Here is a 21,931-nt window from a genome sequence, read left to right on the forward strand (position 1 = left end):
TATATATATATATATATATATATATATACGAGGGCGGTTCAGAAAGTAACCTCCGATTGGTCACAGTGCGGGTTGTGGGGGGAGTAGCGACGCCATCTGTGCGTTCACGCACTCAACAGGTCAGTCGGCATCAAGCCGTGATCGAGTGAACGTCGTACCTGCGCTAGTTTAGTTTTTGTGGCAGTTTGAAATGTGTGCTGTAATAGAAAACCCCGCCAAATGTGAAGTGCGTGCTGTCATAAGGTTTTTTACAGCCAAAGGATATTCTGCAGCAGCTATTCATTGTGAGCTTTGTGCCGTGTACGGACCAAGAGTTATGAGTGAAGGAGTTGTCCGTGAATGGGTACGTTTATTTAAAAGTGGATGAGAAAACGTTCATGATGAAGAGAGGAGTGGTAGACCACCATTGGTGACTGACGAACCCGTTCAGACAGTTGATGCAAAAGTTCGTGAAAATCGACGTTTCTCAATGTCGGAGTTGTCTACTGGTTTTCCACAGATTTCTAAGACTCTCTTGTACGAGATAGTGACAGCAAGATTGGGTTACCGTAAGTTCTGTGCACGATGGGTGCCCAAAATTCTTACCGACCACCACAAAACTCAAAGAATGGCCTCTGCATTAGACTTTCTGTCACGTTATGAGGACGAAGGAGAACCATTGTTAAACAGAATCGTGACCGGTGACGAAACCTGGATTAAGTACGTGAGCCCTGAGACAAAAGAACAATCAAAGATGTGGGCACATTCAAATTCGCCTACCAAACCAAGAAAAGCCTCGCAAGATTTTTCTGCCAGAAAACTGATGGCAACGGTGTTTTGGGATGCCAAAGGGGTGTTGTTGGTCGAATTCATGGAACGTGGTACGACCATTAATCAAGACGTGTACTGTGAAACAATAAAAAAGTTACGACGGGCTATACAGAACAAACGCCGTGGTATGCTGACTTCTGGTATCGTTTTTTTGCACGATAACGCCCGTCCTCACTCTGCTCGCAGAACAACGGCCCTTCTAGAGTCCTTCAAGTGGGACGTTATCAACCATCCACCTTACAGCCCAGACCTGGCGCCAAGTGATTATCACCTCTTCATGCATTTGAAAGAAATGGCTCGGGTCACAGCGGTTTGATGACGACGAAGAGCTCAAAGATGCGGTCACAGGCTGGCTCCAGGCACAAGCGGGTGATTTTTATGCAGAAGGAATTTCAAAGCTTGTGAAGAGATACGATAAGTGCCTCAATCCTATGGAGACTATGTAGAAAAATAGTGCAAAGATGTAGTTGTAAGATGTATATATTAAAATATTTTTATTTAACTTGGTGTATTTTTTTAAATCAACCGGAGGTTACTTTCTGAACGGCCCTCGTATATATATATATATATACACTCCTGGAAATGAAAAAAAGAACACATTGACACTGGTGTGTCAGACCCACCATACTTGCTCCGGACACTGCGAGAGGGCTGTACAAGCAATGATCACACGCACGGCACAGCGGACACACCAGGAACCATGGTGTTGGCCGTCGAATGGCGCTAGCTGCGCAGCATTTGTGCACCGCCGCCATCAGTGTCAGCCAGTTTGCCGTGGCATACGGAGCTCCATCGCAGTCTTTAACACTGGTAGCATGCCGTGACAGCGTAGACGTGAACCGTATGTGCAGTTGACTGACTTTGAGCGAGGGCGTATAGTGGGCATGCGGGAGGCCGGTGGACGTACCGCCGAATTGCTCAACACGTGGGGCATGAGGTCTCCACAGTACATCGATGTTGTCGCCAGTGGTCGGCAGAAGGTGCACGTGCCCGTCGACCTGGGACCGGACCGCAGCGACGCACGGATGCACGCCAAGACCGTAGGATCCTACGTAGTGCCGTAGGGGACCGCACCGCCACTTCCCAGCAAATTAGGGACACTGTTGCTCCTGGGGTATCGGCGAGGACCATTCGCAACCATCTCCATGAAGCTGGGCTACGGTCCCGATCATCGTTAGCCCGTCTTCCGCTCACGCCCCAACATCGTGCAGCCCGCCTCCAGTGGTGTCGCCACAGGCGTGAATGGAGGGACGAATGGAGACGTGTCGTCTTCAGCGATGAGAGTCGCTTCTGCCTTGGTGCCAATGATGGTTGTATGCGTGTTTGGCGCCGTGCAGGTGAGCGCCACAATCAGGACTGCATACGACCGAGGCACACAGGGCCAACACCCGGCATCATGGTGTGGGGAGCGATCTCCTACACTGGCCGTACACCACTGGTGATCGTCGAGGGGACACTGAATAGTGCACGGTACATCCAAACCGTCATCGAACCCATCGTTCTACCATTCCTAGACCGGCAAGGGAACTTGCTGTTCCAACAGGACAATGCACGTCCGCATGTATCCCGTGCCACCCAACGTGCTCTAGAAGGTGTAAGTCAACTACCCTGGCCAGCAAGATCTCCGGATCTGTCTTCCATTGAGCATGTTTGGGACTGGATGAAGCGTCGTCTCACGCGGTCTGCACGTCCAGCACGAACACTGGTCCAACTTAGGCGCCAGGTGGAAATGGCATGGCAAGCCGTTCCACAGGACTACATCCAGCATCTCTACGATCGTCTCCATGGGAGAATAGCAGCCTGCATTGCTGCGAAAGGTGGATATACACTGTACTAGTGCCGACATTGTGCATGCTCTGTTGCCTGTGTCTATGTGCCTGTGGTTCTGTCAGTGTGATCATGTGATGTATCTGACCCCAGGAATGTGTCAATAAAGTTTCCCCTTCCTGGGACAATGAATTCACGGTGTTCTTATTTCAATTTCCAGGAGTGTATATATAAACAAATGTGAATAGCAAGTACTCCAATTTTATGTCTGAGTTTAAATTAAAATTTGAAGAAACATTTCCCAAAGCGTTAATTCCCATTGTAATACCCACCAACAATAAATGGATCACTAAAGGAATTAGAAAAGGTGCTCAAACTTGTAAATACCTAAACTTCATTAAAAGGTCAATAGTGATGAAGTTTTTTTGCACTACTACAAAACCACAAAAGGATTTACAGGAAGGTACTCAACACTGCAAAAAAATCCATCAACGATAGGTTCATAAATTTAACCAATAATAAAAGTAAAGCTACATGGGCTGTAGTGAAACAAGAAACAGGAATTGTGAAGCAGAGAGGTACAAACACACAAATTAGGAACAAGGAGAACTTAGAAAGTAACTTGAAAAAATTAGCAAATTATGTGAATACCTATTTTAGCAGCATTGCAACGAACTTACAGAAAATTTTTCCAAAAGGTGCTAATCAACCAATATAGAAGCATAAAGCAAACTCAATGATATTGCTTCCAAGTACTGAGGAGGAAGTATGAAATGTTATAAGGCAATTAAAGAACAAAAACTCGGCAGGTTTAGATGAAATCCCAATGTGTCTGCTTAAAAAATGCATAAACAGTATCAAAGCTCCACTAACAGAAATCGTAAATGAATCCTTCAAAAATGGTTTCTTCCCTGACTATCTGAAGCATGCCAAAATTTTACCAGTTCACAAGAAAGGTGATGTAGAAAACGTTGAGAACTACAGACCAATAGCCCTATTGTCATGCTTTTCCAAAGTGATAGAAACAATAAGTAAAAACAGGCTTTTGAGCTATCTAAGTAAATTCAACCTCCTCTGCAATGACCAGCATGGTTTCAGGCCTGGTAGAGGTACAGAATCTGCAATAGCACAATTTACAAAAACAGTTTTAGAAGCACTAGATGAGAACAGCTATGTAACTGGCCTTTTCCTAGACCTGTCTAAGGCATTTGATACAGTTGACCACCAGAAGCTGTTGCATAAATTAGAGGCACTAGGAGTAAGGGGAGTGGTTCTCAAATGGTTTCATTCATATCTAGAAAACAGGGTACAGCCAGTAGAGATCGCACGTCTCCAGTGGATCAAAGTACATTGAGAAACATATATCTGATCCACAATATATCAATATTGGGGTCCCTCAAGCAAGTGTACTAGGCCCTGTATTATTTCTTGTGTATATAAAAGATGTCCCGCAACACATCAGCCACGGAGAGAAGATATTGTTTGCGGATGACAGCAACATAGTAATCACCAGTAAGACACCAGCACAATTTTTGGAAAATTCTACTGAAGTGCTGAGGGATGTTCACAAATGGTCTCAGGAAAACAAAGTAACTCTCAATGCAAAGAAAACAAATACAATATGCTTTAGAATGAACAGAAAACAAGAGTCCCTTAAATTTAAAACTAGATAACATCTCCATAGATGTTTTACCTACAACAAAATTCTTAGGGTTGCACATTGACAGCCAAATGAAGTGGAATGAACATGCTATCAAACTATCGAAAAAGATATCCACAACATGTTATGCACTTTGAGTCCTTGTATCTGCATGCAGTAGTGAATGTTTGAGAACTGTATACTTTAGTTATGTTCATTCAGTAATCAGTTATGGTATTATTTTCTGGGGAAACAGTGCTCAGAATTTACAAATAGTATTTAAAATGCAAAAGAGAGCAGTAAGAATTATAACAAAAAGCAATAAGTGGGCCCACTGCAGAGAACTTGTGAATTTATATTCCAAACCGTAGTGTACATCAAGAAAAATATAGAAATTATAGCACAAATAGCAGTTTTCATAACTATAGAACAAGAGCAAGTCACTGTCTTCACCTAGACAGGAATAATAAACATAAGACTGAAAATAGCTTCTTGTATGAAGGTGTAGAACTGTATAATGAACTGCCGCAGAAAATAAAAGAAGAAGATAACATGTACCTCTTTAGCAAAAATCTTAAATTGTTTTTGCAGGAACACTGCTTTTACACTATAAGTGAATTCCTTAGTTCAAAATGATTGTAAATAGCTTTTTTTCACAATATTTTGATGATTGTAATAACTTATATGTCACAATGTTTAACTACATGTAACAAAAAATTGTATAAATATATGAATGTACGTAACTGACAACATCCATACATTTTAAAATGTCCACGGATGGCTAAATAAATAATAAATAAATAAAATAGACTGTGACTTCAGTATCATATGGTACTCTCAGAATTAAAAGATGTTTCCACGATGTTCCATCTGCCTGTAGAATATGCAAAGAAGTTGCATAAAACTTGAATTAACTCAAAAAAACCATACTGCAGCTGCGCAGCATTCAGCAGCTTTTGAGCCAACTAGATTCTGTGGTAGAGGTGAACATGGAATGAGGAAAACTAGTGTTTTTTGGTCTTTGTGCATTGCTTGCAAGCCTGAATGTGCACCAGACATGTCGACTCAGCTCAACAGCTGTCAAATTTCAGTCCACGTAGTTCTAAAGAATTCAAATCTGCTTCAGAAAGCTTCTCTCCAGTGTGACCTGCATATTATTATTTTTTTTTAGTAAAACACAAGAAGCTTTCAACTGAGAGCCCTCCTTCAATTATGTATCTTATCTAATTATTATACTCAAGTGATCATTATCGGTTGTGTCTGGTGTAGAATCTGCTTTGACTGAAAAACATTTGAAAGAAGTAACTTCATTACACATTTTTGGGTCATAGACCTCCTTCGTAAGTTGCTGGTAATAAGTATGAAGTAAATCCTATCTCAGGGTTACCAAACCTTGCTACATAGCTGCCAAAAAAGAATCCATTCTCTGAAATTAATTCCATTCACATCATGAACTATTCAATTTTTGTTGAGCCAAACACCTTTTTGTCTCCAAGAAATGCTAGACCCCTAGAAGCTAGCTGCCATCTCAACTACAAAAACAACTCTTTTTAGCACATTTCTCCAGTATGCTACTTCATATTCATGCAGTGTGAACAACCATTTGTCAGTTCCATTCATCTTGTTCCTTTCGTTTTTCAATTTTAGCAAGTAGTCTCTGTGAGAGGCAGAATTTTCGTTTTCACCTATTCATACTCCAGCGAGGCTCCCATCACTGAAACCAGATGTTCCAAAATGTGATGTACCACTGAATAATTTACAACACACACTGAACAACAATCCTGGGCTAGGAGAATATGCAACATATTCACAGTCAATAATTTCTCCATTTACCAAAACCCTCTGAAACAGTTTTTTGCTGCAAAATCGCTGAGATCCATCGGCACATCACTGCAAGGACACTGAAAAAAAAATCAGCATTTTTATTTTGATTAATACAATTTCCAAGCAAATAATCCAGTGTCTGGTGATTGTTTTCTGAATAAAATGGGTCATTACTGGGAACAGGAAAATCCTCTGCTTTAGAGCGTGTAGCTTCTTGACATCCTTCCGGAACTGCGAAAGTTGGAACTTCTGTTACTGTTTAGGACCCTAATTTCATTTGCACTTATGCAGCCTCATTGTTCATTGTTAATGTATAGAACCGCAACTTCATCTGAATGTTCACAGCCACATGGGTCACTTTCAATACTAAAATATGAGTCCAGTCACGGTTTTTTATCTGTAAGTTTAGTATCCCTGTCTTTCTTCTTAAGCTTTCTTTTGATAGGCAGCACCACTTAGCCTAGGGCATCCATCCATACCGCTACATCAACTGAAAGGAGGGGGGTGGGGGGGGGGGGGGGGTAGGGGAATCTCCGATGTAGTGTTGGAAACTTGGCGCACAGTAGATTCCCAACTATCTGGTCTAATATGGCAGAAGGTGTCAGGCAGAAAAAAAAAAGAGGGGGATATGCCAGAGTGTTTTATAAAATATATCTTCAGACTCCAGTAGTAAACTTTAAAAACCTCCTTTTTTATACCTAAACCTAGTTTGATTAACATTTTATGACTTCCACAACCACTACAAGTTTTTTTCAGTCATCATCCATTTCGGTCTCTTAATTAAAGCACAAAGCACCACACAAAATAATTTAACAATGCACACACTTGGGCCATCCGATACATAACAGAAGAAACAAAAACACAGAACTGCCAAGTGAGCTGCTCTCTATGTTCATTGTTATTTGTGAGCACTTCTAAGTTTCATATTTTGAGGAGCAGTTCCCATAATTTATTCAACATTATAAGTGTGATTCCAGATGCATTACACACACAATAAGTTAAAAAAAAAATTGAAAGGCCACAGCATTGTAGCCAGCACCTGCTTGCTAAAGATTTGGGAAAGGACATAAATTTATCCTCATTTTAGTAGGGAGAAGTATTATAATAATATTGGTTACTAGAACGGAGAGTCTGGAGGCTATATAATCATGAGCCAGATAATAGAATGTTCACTGTACTTTGGTTATATCAAATACAACAGAACCAACTTCAGCACGACCAGTCAGTACTCAAATTACATATCTTAATTTTTAGCTGAGAACCACATGAAACATAGCTTTGTTTATGACGGCATCATAACTATGAATGGATGAAGAACTGAGCACACCACACACAATATCTCATAGGCTACATGATACATATATGGATTTTAAGGCTGTGCCAAACAGAGAGCAGGCTGACTGTATGCTCAGAATACTCTGTTGATAATGATGTCAGGTTTGTGGAGTGCCCAACTGTGCAGTTATCAGCACCCGTACAAATTCCCAATTTTTACTCAGTCCAATCTCCCACTCTCATGAATGATGATGACAACACAAACACCCAGTCCCTGGGAGGAGAAAGTCCCCAACCTAGCCAGGAATCGAACCTGGGACCCCGTGATCCAGAGGCAGCAACGCTAGCCACTAGACCACAAGCTGCGGACAGAATGCTCTGTCGCTCACCGGACCAATGTCACCTAGAGAGCATCTAGGTGGCATTGGCAGGACGCAGCAATCCAGTTGCTGAATGGCGCTCATTGTTAGCGAGTCAGCTGCTGTCCGGTAAATAAGAGAAGCAGATGTCACAACGATCAACTGTTGTCTTTATTTGCACTCACTTCAATGAAATGAAGAAATTTGAAATAAACACTAAGCGACAAGACAATAACTTGCGAAGACTGTTAGTTTCTTCAGTTATTTTTGAAGGTCTCTCAAACAAGTGGAAATGTTATGTTAACTCACTTAACAAATCTCACAAACTGAAATGAAGTACATAAAGCCCACAGGTTTAAAGTTAAGTCTTGTCAATTTGTTTGAGGCAAGAAGATTATTTATAGCAGTAACCATTTATTTTCTTACTTACTGTAAATATATATTTTCAGAAATAGTGATAATCATAAAACATGGAACTACATAAATAAAATGTAAACTGAAAAATACTGTCTGTGTATAACTGAGTGTGGGCTACATGTCAACTGTCTGCACTGAAACAAACTTTTGCCTTCTCATACATTTCTCTCGCACCATGAGAGTCACCGGAAGATTGCCGTGGTTCCAAAATTGCAATGGTCTCTTCATTTTATGGTATAGTATCAGCACTTCAGTGACACAACTGAGCTGAGTAAGATGAGGACTGCAGGGGTAGATGATGTGGTGTTTCATTGTTCAATATTGCCAGTTCAACATCTCCAAATTATATTTTTAAATGAATTTGTGTTCAAGCTCAGAATATCTTAAATGAGTGCACGTAACTCAAAAATAAGTTGCCATATGGTTGAGCTCCCACTTCTCTCTCCTGTTACTGTCTCTGTTGTGACTGCAGATATATCTTCATTTATTTCTTTTTGTTTGACTTTTTCACCTAATGAACTGACATTATTATTATTGTTGTTGTTGTTGTTGTTGTGGTCTTCAGTCCTGAGACTCATTTGATGCAGCTCTCCACACTACTCTATCCTGTGCAAGCTGCTTCATCTCCAGTACCTACTGCAACCTACATCCTTCTGAATCTCCTTAGTGTATTCATCTCTTGATCTCCCTCTGTGACTTTTACCCTCCACGCTGCCCTCCAATACTAAATTGGTGATCCCTTGATGCCTCAGAACATGTCATACGAACCAATCCCTTCTTCTAGTCAAGTTGAGCCACAAATTTCTCTTCTCCCCAATTCTATTCAGTACCTCCTCATTAGTTATGTGATCTACCCATCTAATCTTCAGCATTCTTCTGTAACACCACATTTCGAAAGCTTCTATTCTCTTCTTGTCTAAACTATTTATCGTCCATGTTTCACTTCCATACATGGCTACACTCCATACAAATGCTTTCAGAAACGGCTTTCTAACACTTAAATCAATACTCAATGTTAACAAATTTCTCTTCTTCAGAATTGCTTTCCTTACCATTGCCAGTCTACATTTTATGTCCTCTCTAGTTTGACCATCATCAGTTATTTTGTTCCCCAGATAGCAAAACTCCTTTACTACTTTAAGTGTCTCAGTTCCTAATCTAATTCCCTCAGCATCACCCGACTTAATTCGACTACATTCCATTATCCTCGTTTTGCTTTTCTTTATGTTCATCTTATATACTCCTCTCAAGACACTGTCCATTCCATTCAACTGCTCTTCCAAGTCCTTTGCTGTCTCTGACAGAATTACAATGTCATCGGCGAACCTCACAGTTTTTATTTCTTCTCCATGGATTTTAATACCTACTCCGAATTTTTCTTTTGTTTCCTTTACTGCTTGCTCAATATACAGATTGAATAACACCGGGGAGAGGCTACAACCCTGTCTCACTCCCTTCCCAACCACTGCTTCCCTTTCATGTCCCTCGACTCTCAAAACTGCCATCTGGTTTCTGTACAAATTGTAAATAGCCTTTCGCTCCCTGTATTTTACCCCTGCCACCTACAGAATTTGAAACACAGTATTCCAGTCAACATTGCCAAAAGCTTTCTCTAAGTCTACAAATGCTAGAAATGTATGTTTGCCTTTCCTTACTCTATCTTCTAGGATAACTTGTAGGGTCAGTATTGCCTCATGTGTTCCAATATTTCTGCAGAATCCAAACTGATCTTGCCAGAGGTTGGCTTCTACTAGTTTTTCCATTCGGTCTGTAAAAAATTCACGTTAGTATTTTGCAGTTGTGACTTATTAAACTGATAGTTCGGTAATTTTCACATCTGTCAACGTCTGCTTTGTTTGGGATTGGAATTATTATATTCTTCTTGAAGTCTGAGGGTATTTTGCCTGTCTCATATATCTTGCTCACCAGATGGTAGAGTTTTGTCAGGACTGGCTCTCCCAAAGCCGTCAGTAGTTCTAATGGAATGTTGTCTACTCCTGGGGCCTTGTTTCGACTTAGTTCTTTCAAACTCTTAATGCAGTATCATATCTCCCATTTCATCTTCATCTACATCCTCTTCCATTTCCATAATATTGTCCTGAAGTACATCACTTTTGTAGATGCTCTGTATACTCTTTCTACCTTTCTGCTTTCCCTTCTTTGCTTAGAACTGGGTTTCCATCTGAGCTCTCGATATTCATACAAGTGGTTCTCTTTTCTCCAAAGGTCTCTTTAATTTTCCTGTAGGCAGTATCTATCTTACCCCTAGTGAGATAAGCCTCTACATCCTTACATTTGTCCTCTAGCCATGCCTGCTTAGCCATTTTGCACTTCCTGTCGATCTTATTTTGAGACGTTCGTATTCCTCTTTGCCTACTTCATTTACCTTCACTACTTCAGCCCTCAAAGCTACCCATTCTTCTTCTATTGTATTCCCCCCCCCCCCCCCCCCCCCCAATTCCTGTCAATTGTTCCCTTATGCTCTCCCTGAAACTCTGTACAACCTCTGGTTTAGTCAGTTTATCCAGGTCCCATCTCCTTAAATTCCCACCTTGTTGCAGTTTCTTCAGTTTTCATCTACAGTTTATGACCAATAGATTGTGGTCAGAGTCCACATCTGCCCCTGGAAATGTCTTAAAATTTAAAACTTGGTTCCTAAATCTCTGCCTTTCCATTATATAATCTATCTGGTACCTTCTAGTATCTCCAGGCTTCTTCCATGCATACAACCTTCTTTCATGATTCTTGAACGAAGTGTTAGTTATGATTAAGTTATGCTCTGTATAAAATTCTACCAGGCGGCTTCCTCTCTCATTTCTTACGTCCAATCCATATTCACCTACTACGTTTCCTTCTCTCCCTTTCCTACTATCGAATTCCAGTCACCCATGACTATTACATTTTCGTCTCCCTTCACTAGCTGCATAATTTCTTTTATCTCATTATACATTTCATCAATTTATTCGTCACCTGCAGAGCTAGTTGGCATATAAACTTGTACTACTGTAGTAGGCATGGGCTTCGTGTCTATCTTGGCCACAATAATGCGTTCACTATGCTGTTTGTAGTAGCTTACCCGCACTACTATTTTTTTTATTCATTATTAAACCTACTCCTGCATTACCCCTATTTGATTTTGTATTTATAGCTCTGTATTCACCTGACCGAAAGTCTTGTTCCTCCTGTCACTGAACTTCACTCATTCCCGCTATATCTACACTTTAACCTGTCCATTTCCCTTTTTAAATTTTTTAACCTACCTGCCCAATTAAGGGACCTGACATTCCATGCTCCGATCCGTAGAACGCCAGTTTTCTTTCCCCTGATAACGACGTCCTCTTGAGTAGTCCCCACCCGGAGATCCGAATGGGGGACTATTTTACCACCGGAATATATTACCCAAGAGGACGCTATCATCATTTAACCATACAGTAAAGCTGCATGCCCTTGGGAAAAAATTTTGGCTATAGTTTCCCCTTGCTTTCAGCCGTTCACAGTACCAGCACAGCAAGGCCGTTTTGGTTAGTGTTACAAGGCCAGATCAGTCAATCATCCAGACTGTTGCCCCCTACAACTACTGAAAAGGCTGCTGCCCCTCTTCAAAAACCACACGTTCGTCTGGCCTCTCAACAGATACCCCTCCATTGTGGCTGCACCTACGGTACGGCTATCTGTATCGCTGAGGCACCCAAGCCTCCAAACCAACAGCAAGGTTAGGGGTTCATTGGACACTATGGACACAATTATGCTTCTTCCTCTTGATCCTCACTGTCAGGAAATGGCCCCTCTGATTCTTCAACATTTGATAATGTATGACATGGTGACTGTGTGTCAGGAGGAAAATCCAAATGACCTGCTTCTGGCCAATTCTGATACTTCTTGGCTGAACCTGTGCCTCATCTGCTGTAGGAATCTCAGATTCTTCCATTTTGCTCAAACAGCCTCATTTGTCAGTCAAGCCATATGCAAATTATTTTATTTCATATGACACATTTATTACTATCTAGTAGCACATTCTGTTCCAGATATGGCCACTGGGGATTCACACCACGCTGTTACTTTTTAATCCTGCATGGGAAGAACAACTGTCTCCAACTTAGTCAAATGTGTGTGTCAAGAAATGTACAATGTTTTACAACCACTGTAGTATTGATGGGATGGCACCAATTTCCTAACTGCACTGGCAGCATAGATGGGAAGAAAGTTAGAGTGAAGCGTCTTGCTTGCAGTTATTGATCACAACTGAAACTTCTTCATTATGAACATGGACAACTATGGCAGACACTAACATCCCAAGGTTTGAAAACTGTGCATTTTCCTGCAAATTCATGCAAGGAAAATTTATTCTGCCACCAAAACCATTTGCAAATACAAAAATGCCTGTCCCTCATGTGCTGAGGAGTTTAAATTACGAACATATCTGAAGAACACTGTCGCCAAATCAGTGGCCTTGGAAGATCCTTCAAAACAGTTTTCAATAAACAAATTTGGAGAGGTCGTTACGTGGCGGAAGATGCTTGCCCAAGAGAGATGAGTCTTTTTAAGGCCTATAGACTTACCAGGTGTACTGGTATGAAATGAGCGTGTGGTTTTTTTTTTTTTTTTGTGGAAATGAAACACTGATTTTGAATTGAAAGTAAAAACATTTTATTCGAAGTACTGACCATTGCTTTCTATACATTTTGACCACCTTTCTGGCAATTTGTGGACACTATACCAATAGAAATGTTCGTCCTCTGAAGCAAACCAATCAGACACCCAGTTTTTGACTACTTCGTAGGAATTGAAGTGTTCCTCAGCCAATGCATGTTCCATTGATGAAAACAAATGGTAGTCGGAAGGGGCCAAGTCTGGTGGATATGGCGGCTGGGGTAGTAGCTCCCAGCCAAGTGTTTTGATTGTATCTTGAACCAGTTTTGCTTTATGTGCAGGCGCATTGTTGTGTAAAAAAATTACTTTGCCATGTCTTCTGGCCCATTCTGGTCTTTTTTTGATCAATGCATATTTCAAATTGATCATTTGTTGTCTGTGGCGATTATTACTCACAGTTTCACCGGGTTTTAGAAGTTCGTGATACACCACACCTTTCTGATCCCACCAGAGCATTGTCTTCTTGCCGAATTGATCTGGTTTTGCAGTCCATGTTGATGGTTGTCTCATATTAACCCATGATTTTTCCCATTTAAGATTCTTAAAATAAATCCATTTTTCATTGCCTGTAACAATTCGATGCAAAATTTATTTTCTTTCATGTCTTTAAAGTAAAATTTGACAAATGGTTTCTTGGTTTTCCATCTGTCTTTCATTCAATTCATGTGGCACCCATTTTCCATACTTTTGGATCTTTCCCATAGCTTTCAAATGGTCAGAAATTGTTTGTTGTGCAACATTTAGCATTGCTGCCATTTGATTCTGACTCAAAGTATCATCTTCATCCAATATTGCTTGCAATTCGGCATCTTCGAACTTTTTTGGTGGTCTTCCACGTTCTTCATTTCTTACATCAAAATCATTATTTCTGAACCGTTGAAACCATCTTTTGCATGTTGCTTCTGATAGAGCATGATCACCATATGTCTTGACAAGCATTCGATGTGGCTCTGCAGCACTTTTTTTCAAATGAAAACAAAAAAATTAATTATTTCCGCAAATCATCACTTTCTGGTACAAAGTTCAACATTGTTAACACGATGAAAACATATGATGTTGTTTGTACCATGACTTGATGTATACCAAATATCTTTGACAGATGTCATACCAACCAAACAAAAAAAAATTAAGGCTTGTTCACAACAAATGTTCCCTATCAACACATTTGTACCTTAACGCTCATTTCATACTGGTACCCCTGGTACAATCTATACTGTAAACGCTGTTGTTGGAAGTGGTGTATTTGTAGCTTAAATTGTACTGTAATTGCACATTATTATTTCAGCTGAACTGTACTGTACGTTACAATATTGATTTGGTCCTACTTCGTGCAACTGCACACAAAGAAAACCCGTTTGATATGCACTTTTGTCAATTTTCTACCTTGTTGCCACCTTTTTCATCACATTTTTGTAATCACAGCATCCTAAATTGTACAAAAATATACTTCCATGCACTAACTCCACCAGTCTCTCTGTTTCTGCTGCGATCTTTAGCACACTTGTCCATCACATACTTTGTAGAAAACTACAACCTGCCAGCTGCATGCGAGAGAGGTCTAATGCTGGCACTCATTTCCTGTTTGACTGGGATGATTCCATAGCGTGCAACACAGAGAGCAAGGTGAATATTCCCACAGGTAGCATGCTCTCTGTTTGATTGACTGATTGAGAGGGTTTATGGGACCAAACGGTGAGCTCATCAGTCCTGTGATTCTGAAGTTAGTTACAGAAGAAAGAGCGTCCACTAAAAGTGGACACATCCAGTCAGGGGAGTCCAATTATAAAATAATGGAGTTAAAAGACACAGTAAAAGGCATAAAGGTGAGAACAAATCTACGTGCTCTCTGTTTGACAGAGCTTTAATGCACTCCTACATGGAAGACGTTGTCTAGGTGGATAAGTAGTAAAATAAGAGTTTAATGACAGGCACAAATATTTGTCAACAGTTTGCCTGTAAATTGTTGAGTGCCTGAATGCTGATGTAATGAACATTAAAAATACACTTAACATTTTTTTTTATGGCAACATTTTCCTGACCCCAAAATTTTGGCACCTTTTGCAGCTGCATTTGTTGTACCTGCCTAAATAAGGACCCATGCACAGTTCTTCCAAAAATTCTTGGCGATTATCAGTGTAAAAATTTATCTAAATAAAGCCACACTGCTGATACTACATTTGAATTAATAGTGCTGCAGGTATGTGTTTTCCAGTTCAAATCAACATTATCTAATATCAACAAAAACAACAGGTAACTTGAAGTACAAGGAAATGAGAACTTCCCACAATGTAATTGGAAAAAAAAAAGAAGGGGAGCCCACAAAATGAAATGCTCAAAATGCCATCCACGAATAATCACTATGCTATGTAAAACCGCTTGTGATAGAGCAATTTTTCGTTAATAATTACAGATCACTGTTCATAACAAGGAGGGACTATGCCCATTTTGTTGTGCATTAACAGAAATATTTTCATGTGGAATTTGTGAAAGGCAAAATACTGCATTCGTAAATGAGAAATACAGATTTTTTTTTTCTATGTTGCTCTTTTGTACAGAATTTTATCTCTGCAATCAAGTTTACAGCATTTCCAGTGTTTTCTTTTATATAATTGCAATCCACAGATTTACGTATAATGCAAAAAAAAGTCTTTAAATGTAACAAATGAATAGACAATTAACAAATTACATGAAGTCTGAAGAGTGAATTCAACCAATACTCTGTTGACACACAAATGCGTATACTGATCTAACTAAATAATAATTTTATATGTATCATGCAGCAAGTTATGTATTTGGCAAGTTTCATGGCAACATTTTAGTCGAGACTGGATCAGAATGAAATATGAGAAATAAATCTGTAACATTTACAATTAAGAAATGTTTCTTCTATGTAGTCTGCAATGACTAAGACCTACACTGCAGCTCAATATTATGTGCAACCTCGGTAATAATGCACAGGCTGTGTGCTATGTACACCAAATGGTAAGTTAACATAATGCACAAGGAAATAATAGGATTCTCATTTACAAAAATTTACATTCCAATCACAACGTCCGGGTTACACTGGAAAATGTGACTTGTTGAAGCATAACAGTTACACAAAATACACATTTCTTTCATATTTCAGAGATTTTTTTTTTTTTATTAAGGCATGTCTGTATCTGATGAGCTGTTTTCTTCCATTAGAAAACATTGATGCCAGTGTGCTGAAAGTAAAAGTCGGATATACCAGATTAACAGCAACACACAAAGCAATAAAATACTGGAACTACAAAATCAGAGCTGATAAGCCATCCTTTATCCTGTCTCGTTAAATGAGTATTTAGATGTACACGACATAACCTCAGAGTGAAGATACAGATACATTGATGATAAATTTATTTATAAGTGTGCAGATATTCCACTCTCAGAGTTTTCTTCAAACACAAAAAATTACTGTTCTGAGGTAACACATATTGCTATTTGTTTGCTGAACCAAACATATCTCGAAGCAATTATTCAAATAGGCCACTATTAAGGTAGTCTGTTGCATTACAGTCACAAACATATAGCATCAGCCACACAATTATATAACACCAATTCAGTCTCAACACTTCGTTGTTACTAGGCAATCAATTATTCTAGCAGAAAAGACACTGCTGGAACTCATAAAAGATGCAATAGTATGCACAGCCATTTTCTTATTCATCTACATAGACACAGTAAGGCATTTTTTTTTTCTTTTACATTTCTATTCAATCACAATTTGATACCACGATCAATGACAAAATACAGAACAATACTACACACAAGTATTTTATAAAGCAGTTACACTACAAAGCACCTTTTGTACAGTTTGCATTAATGCTTAATGAATGATTCAATATACGCAATTACTGCTATACAGAAAGCTTCCAAAGAGCACCTCAAAGTAAAATATAGTAAGTAGTATCTACACAAAATGAAGCATCCTGTTTGGTTTACAGTATGTTCTTTACGAGCAGCAGTTTATGTCAATGCTGCAATAGTGTCCACATGTAAGTTACCTAAAAATTACTCGCACAACAAGGAAGAAACAAATGTAACAAGACAGAGAAAAATGTGACAACACAGAAAACAAAATGAATGTCTGTATAGCTGAAAAAATTCACAGAAATATAAAACTAATAACAACTGTTTGGTGAATCCGAGGGTGGACACCAACCACTACACCAGTATAAAACAATGAAATGGTATATTTTCTTTGAAAGAGAGTTAGTTCAATCTCACTTCCTCTTTGTGTATCATTATAATCAAACCAAACTTAATCATCAACATAATATAACTTCATACTACTTATGTAATTGATGCAGCATTTAGCTAGTAGTTGAATTTGACACTCAAATTTATATATTTTATATGTATGTTAACAACAGCATCCTTTATTATTTTAGAGCTGTTGTTAAAACTGTTATACATGCTGACAATGTCTGGCAACAGTAAGAAGTGAGTACTTCGATATATTGTAATATTTTTCAAAGAATATATCAGTCAAACAGTTGATACTATAACTACTGTATAAAATATTTATACACATACAGTGTTATCAACAATTATGCATATACTGGTGGAACAAGGAAATCTCAAAACTAGAGTAACTGTCTTTTAGAAACAAGAGCACTGACATCTATAAAAAATATATGATCAGTAAAGTTATACTACAAGGGTGTTACAGAGATTATTTTAAACCCTTTTGCTGATTGGTATGTGTCACAAGAAAATGTGGCTTATCCAACAATTCAAGTCTTAAGGCAAAACTGTTTCTTAGGCTCATGTAGAGTATAAATTAACCTCCATATAAAATTCACAAGCACAGTCTATACACAAACCAATTAGTTTCAATTTTGATTGGCATTCTAGAACTGTGCAGCATTTAATTAATACACTAAACTAAATAAAATGTTTACTTATTAAAAACTTGTGTTCATCAATTTATGCAAATTACATGTGGCAATAAGATGAATAAAAAATAAGTGACGCAATGGTAACACAATTCTTGAATATTTTGTAATATTATTGGAAGAGTGCAGCTAACACAATCAAATATAGCAAATATGATGCAGTTAACAAAATTACACCTAATAAATATGACACATCAACAATTTTAAATTCATATAATAAAGAATATAATTTCCTTATAAAAGAAAAATAGTATAAGTATTTTGGCAATTTGAGTAAAGCTATTCAGACCACTTTCATTGAGCAATCACTTTATGAACAGTAGCCCTCAACTAGAAGCAGAAAAAATACTGAATACTGAGGGATACAGTTCAGTCCTGGAGGACTAATGATGAGAAATAGACTTTTACACACACACACACACACACACACACACACACACACACACACACACATAGTGGAAGTCAGACACTCTGGAAGTCCCATCCAATGGAAGCAGAAGTAGGTAACACAGTACCGTAATTTGTACCAGTTTACCGCTATCCACACAGTTTGCATGAGAATATTCTGTTACTGAAATAATTACAGTTACAAGAATATGTACCAAAATTGACCATACATTGACACTTCAGTAACCTTCTTCAGCCATAGTTTTCCGAGATTCTTTATATGTAATATCAAACAATTGTTAGGGAACAGTATCAATCCTACCCTGTGATTACACATCAGCTCTATCATCATTTGTCTGAGATCATTTACCAAATGAGTGGCAAAAGCATCATGATGCAGGAACACAGATCTGGAAAATATTTATTCAGTGCGTCCTTTTCTTCTGCGATGCAATAACAACAATCTTGATAACTTACGCACTGCGCCAGATGGCGCGCGTCGTCACTCAGGCCCGAGACTACTGGGGCCTTGTCCTGAGCCTGGGCTACCCTTTGTGCGAAACAGACGCTCAGGATGAGAACAAGCTAGTTGTGAAAAGTCTCTGACAACATCATTGAATGTGTCATCCCCTGTTGATCCCATTTCTGAGGTCCTCATCTGCTCATTTAACATGGAGAGTCGCAACCTTAAAAAAGAAACATAAAGTGATTAATAGTTTTCAGCCTGTCTACATTATCTTGATGTTACATAAATAATGAAAGATGATTGTCCACAACTCACTTTGAAAGAAACTTTCTGTGTGGCGGACAGGCACAGAAAAAGTCCTGCTGCTGGCTAGGCAATCAAACACTCAATCCTCAGTGAGAGAGAGAGAGAGAGAGAGAGAGAGAGAGAGAGAGAGAGAGAGAGGTGACCAGCACAACTACAAATTGAGTGACATTTATGTTTAATCTTCTTTCACTAAATATTGACATTCTGGAAACCTACCCACCAACAGTCTACCCGTACTGAACTTTAACAGTGAGACACCAACTGATCTCTTAATAATTATTTGTATTCTATTCGTCCAATTTCATCCCCACAAAGAATTGTTTTCTCTGTTAAACAAATCATGAAAGGACTTCCAGTCACATTGTCTTATGTATTTAATATAGACAACTATCTGATGGAATGCTTTAAGGTGTTTTATTTAAAAGATTCAAAAATGATTTTCTTATGTTGTGGCATTTCTTTCTATTTGCTTCTTAAATTTTATTGGCATTTTTATTGTTTTCGAATTCTCCTTCCATACTGAATGAAACTGTCACAAGATTCAGTCTGATCATTTAGTGTTGCCTCACTTAGTGAATTCTATTGTAACTGTAATTGGGACTACAAATGAAGCTTAAATCAAGACACATAATCACCACCAACACATTAATGAAAGCTACTTCTCATTAATTACATTTTGGAAACATTCTGAGATATAATAATAACAGCTAGATGACTACCAGCAGTTCCTGTAATTGAAAACAGCTTCTGACTGGAAGACCAACAAGACATTTTATCTGCGGATCATAGAACACTGAATGAAGTTTCTTACCATATGTATATAGTGGAGTGCACCCTATAGCTGAAAATGACAGACTGTATGTAACAAACAGAGGAGGGGGGGGCAAAGTCTGAGAGAGGTAGAGGCAGTGTATCAATGCCTCAGTAGGATTAGGCAGATGTGTATCCCAGCAAGTGAATCATCCACTAATGTGTCAAATAATACAGTCAGATGGCAAATGGGAACAGAAGAATTACTGCCCACCAGACTAAGAAGGTTGTAAGGAAGTTCCAAATGACTGCAGAAGGTACTGGTACTGACTCATTTCTGCACACTACCATTAAAATGGAAACTCAGCAGCACATTATTTTAGTCTGTCCTATCTTGGAAAAAAATGAATACCTCAAAAGACCCAATAAGGAGTGTGTATACCTTCAGCGGCAAATATGCAGAGCATAGAAGTACCAAATCTCTCTAACAAATGGTAGGACCACATACCCGAAGTGTTCATGACAACTGCCTGTACCACTATCAAGTACAACCAAGAACTACCTGCCTACTGAATGGCTGAGACTAAGAAGCCTGATACTGGTGTATGAGAGCAAGAAAGCAGATCACGCCTCTTAACTGATGTGTCGGCCATGTGTAAATGGAGCTTTAATGTCAAGGTGATTCAGAGGAAATTAAAATGTAAGGATCTGGGCACTGAAGGCAGTCAAATGTGGAATGTTAAAACTAATGTCATCCCAGTCATCAGTGGTGCCCTGGAATCAATACGGCAAAACCTATGGAGTGCTTTGTCTATGTCCTGAAAATGTAGTGTACACAATGAAATACAAGATTTGTACTGTTTGAGACTGTCCACATCCTGCATAAAGTATTATAATAAAAGTACTTAAACCTTTTCCACACAAAGATGAAAGTAAACTGGCCCCAAACTGCTGGAGTTGGCGGTCATGTGTACATTAAGTGCCCTTGCTTGCGTGTATGAATGGTGTGTGTTTCTCTTTTGTTGATGAAAGCTGTGGCAGAAAGACACTGTCTTAATTGTGCCTGTCTGCAATTTAACTTATCTTTACGCTAAGCAGCAATCTATCTTTTTGTACATTGTTGATATTCCTACGTGGAGTTTCCATTGTTTGATTTAATCAGGTGTAGACTTGACTGTATTCAGCAATGTAATCTCTGTTGTGCAAAATAATAATAATAATTCCAAGCAGTTACAACCCCTCAACAATGTACTGAAGAAGTTAGTTCAGAAATTTCCTTCATTCACCCCCCCCCCCCCCCCCACACACACACACACAAAAACAGAGAGAGAGAGAGAGAGAGAGAGAGAGAGAGAGAGAGAGAGAGAGAGAGAGGATGGAAGGAAGGGTTGTGTCACAACAGAACTCTCTCACTTCACGTAAAAGCTCACATGGAAAATATTCTGTGAGAGAAATGGAAAATTATGACAGGTTCTGTGCCTAAATACAATGGAAGATGGCTACAGACTAAAATCACAGTAAACAATAGAAAATTTAACCAACTTCATGGCAAACATTCGTAGATAAAGATTATAAAAATTTGTGAGCACATCCACAGACTACCACCAGCAAGATATATCCACAAAATTTTTAAATATATAGAATGATTAGAAACTATACCCTAGATTCAGTAAGTGGAACAAGATACGGAAAGAGCCCAGATAAATTCCTCAGTAGTTTTATACATAAACTCTTGCTATCAAAGAAACTGGCTTATTAGTAGTGCAATGAAAGTAGCAACAAAATGGACTAATGAAAGAAAGAATATTTCTGGTGAAAAGTAATAGTTGCATGAACAGTCAGAAAAATCGAATCTTAAGGCTTTGTATGGTCCTTTAGCACCTAATGAAACAACAACAACAACAACAACAACAACAACAACAAGTACAAGTACTACTACTACTACTACTACTACTACTACTACTACTACTACTAATAATAATAATAATAATAATAATAATAATCATAAATAATGTGGAATGAAGAAGAACAAAAACATGAAGACGCCAACCACACGGACTCAAAGACAACAAGAACTTAAAATTCTGGGTTGTGTGTCATCTAAAGCAGAAAGGATGTGGCCTTTGACTTCGAAAACTATGATCTGAAAACAACTGGCAATACTGATGAAGGACATTAATCTGTCCTTGCAGCTGTCCAAATAACTACACCTACAGTATAGCAGTAACAGAAGAACTGGGGTTAGGACAATCAGAGCCTTCCAGAAAATCGACCGAGAAATCAAAGCAAAAAGTTTGTCTGGAACTGAAAATCGAAAGTCTGAAATGTGATGCAACCAACTCTAAGAACACAAAAGAACATA

The 21,931-nt window shown here is 38.8% G+C and overlaps 1 protein-coding gene across 1 annotated transcript in view; it reads right to left on the minus strand.

Annotated features, from left to right (window-relative positions):
• Positions 1-15,678: 15,678 nt before the first annotated feature.
• The window catches only part of LOC124789587 (arf-GAP with coiled-coil, ANK repeat and PH domain-containing protein 3), a 137,792-nt gene continuing 131,539 nt past the window's right edge, over positions 15,679-21,931 (minus strand). Inside the window, exon 16 of the mRNA XM_047256996.1 lies at positions 15,679-18,733. Coding sequence (XP_047112952.1) covers positions 18,550-18,733 — 184 coding nt within the window. The 3' untranslated portion in view covers positions 15,679-18,549. The remainder of the gene's footprint in view (positions 18,734-21,931) is intronic.

Source organism: Schistocerca piceifrons, chromosome 3, assembly GCF_021461385.2.
Source record: "Schistocerca piceifrons isolate TAMUIC-IGC-003096 chromosome 3, iqSchPice1.1, whole genome shotgun sequence".
Taxonomy (NCBI): Eukaryota; Metazoa; Arthropoda; class Insecta; order Orthoptera; family Acrididae; genus Schistocerca; species Schistocerca piceifrons.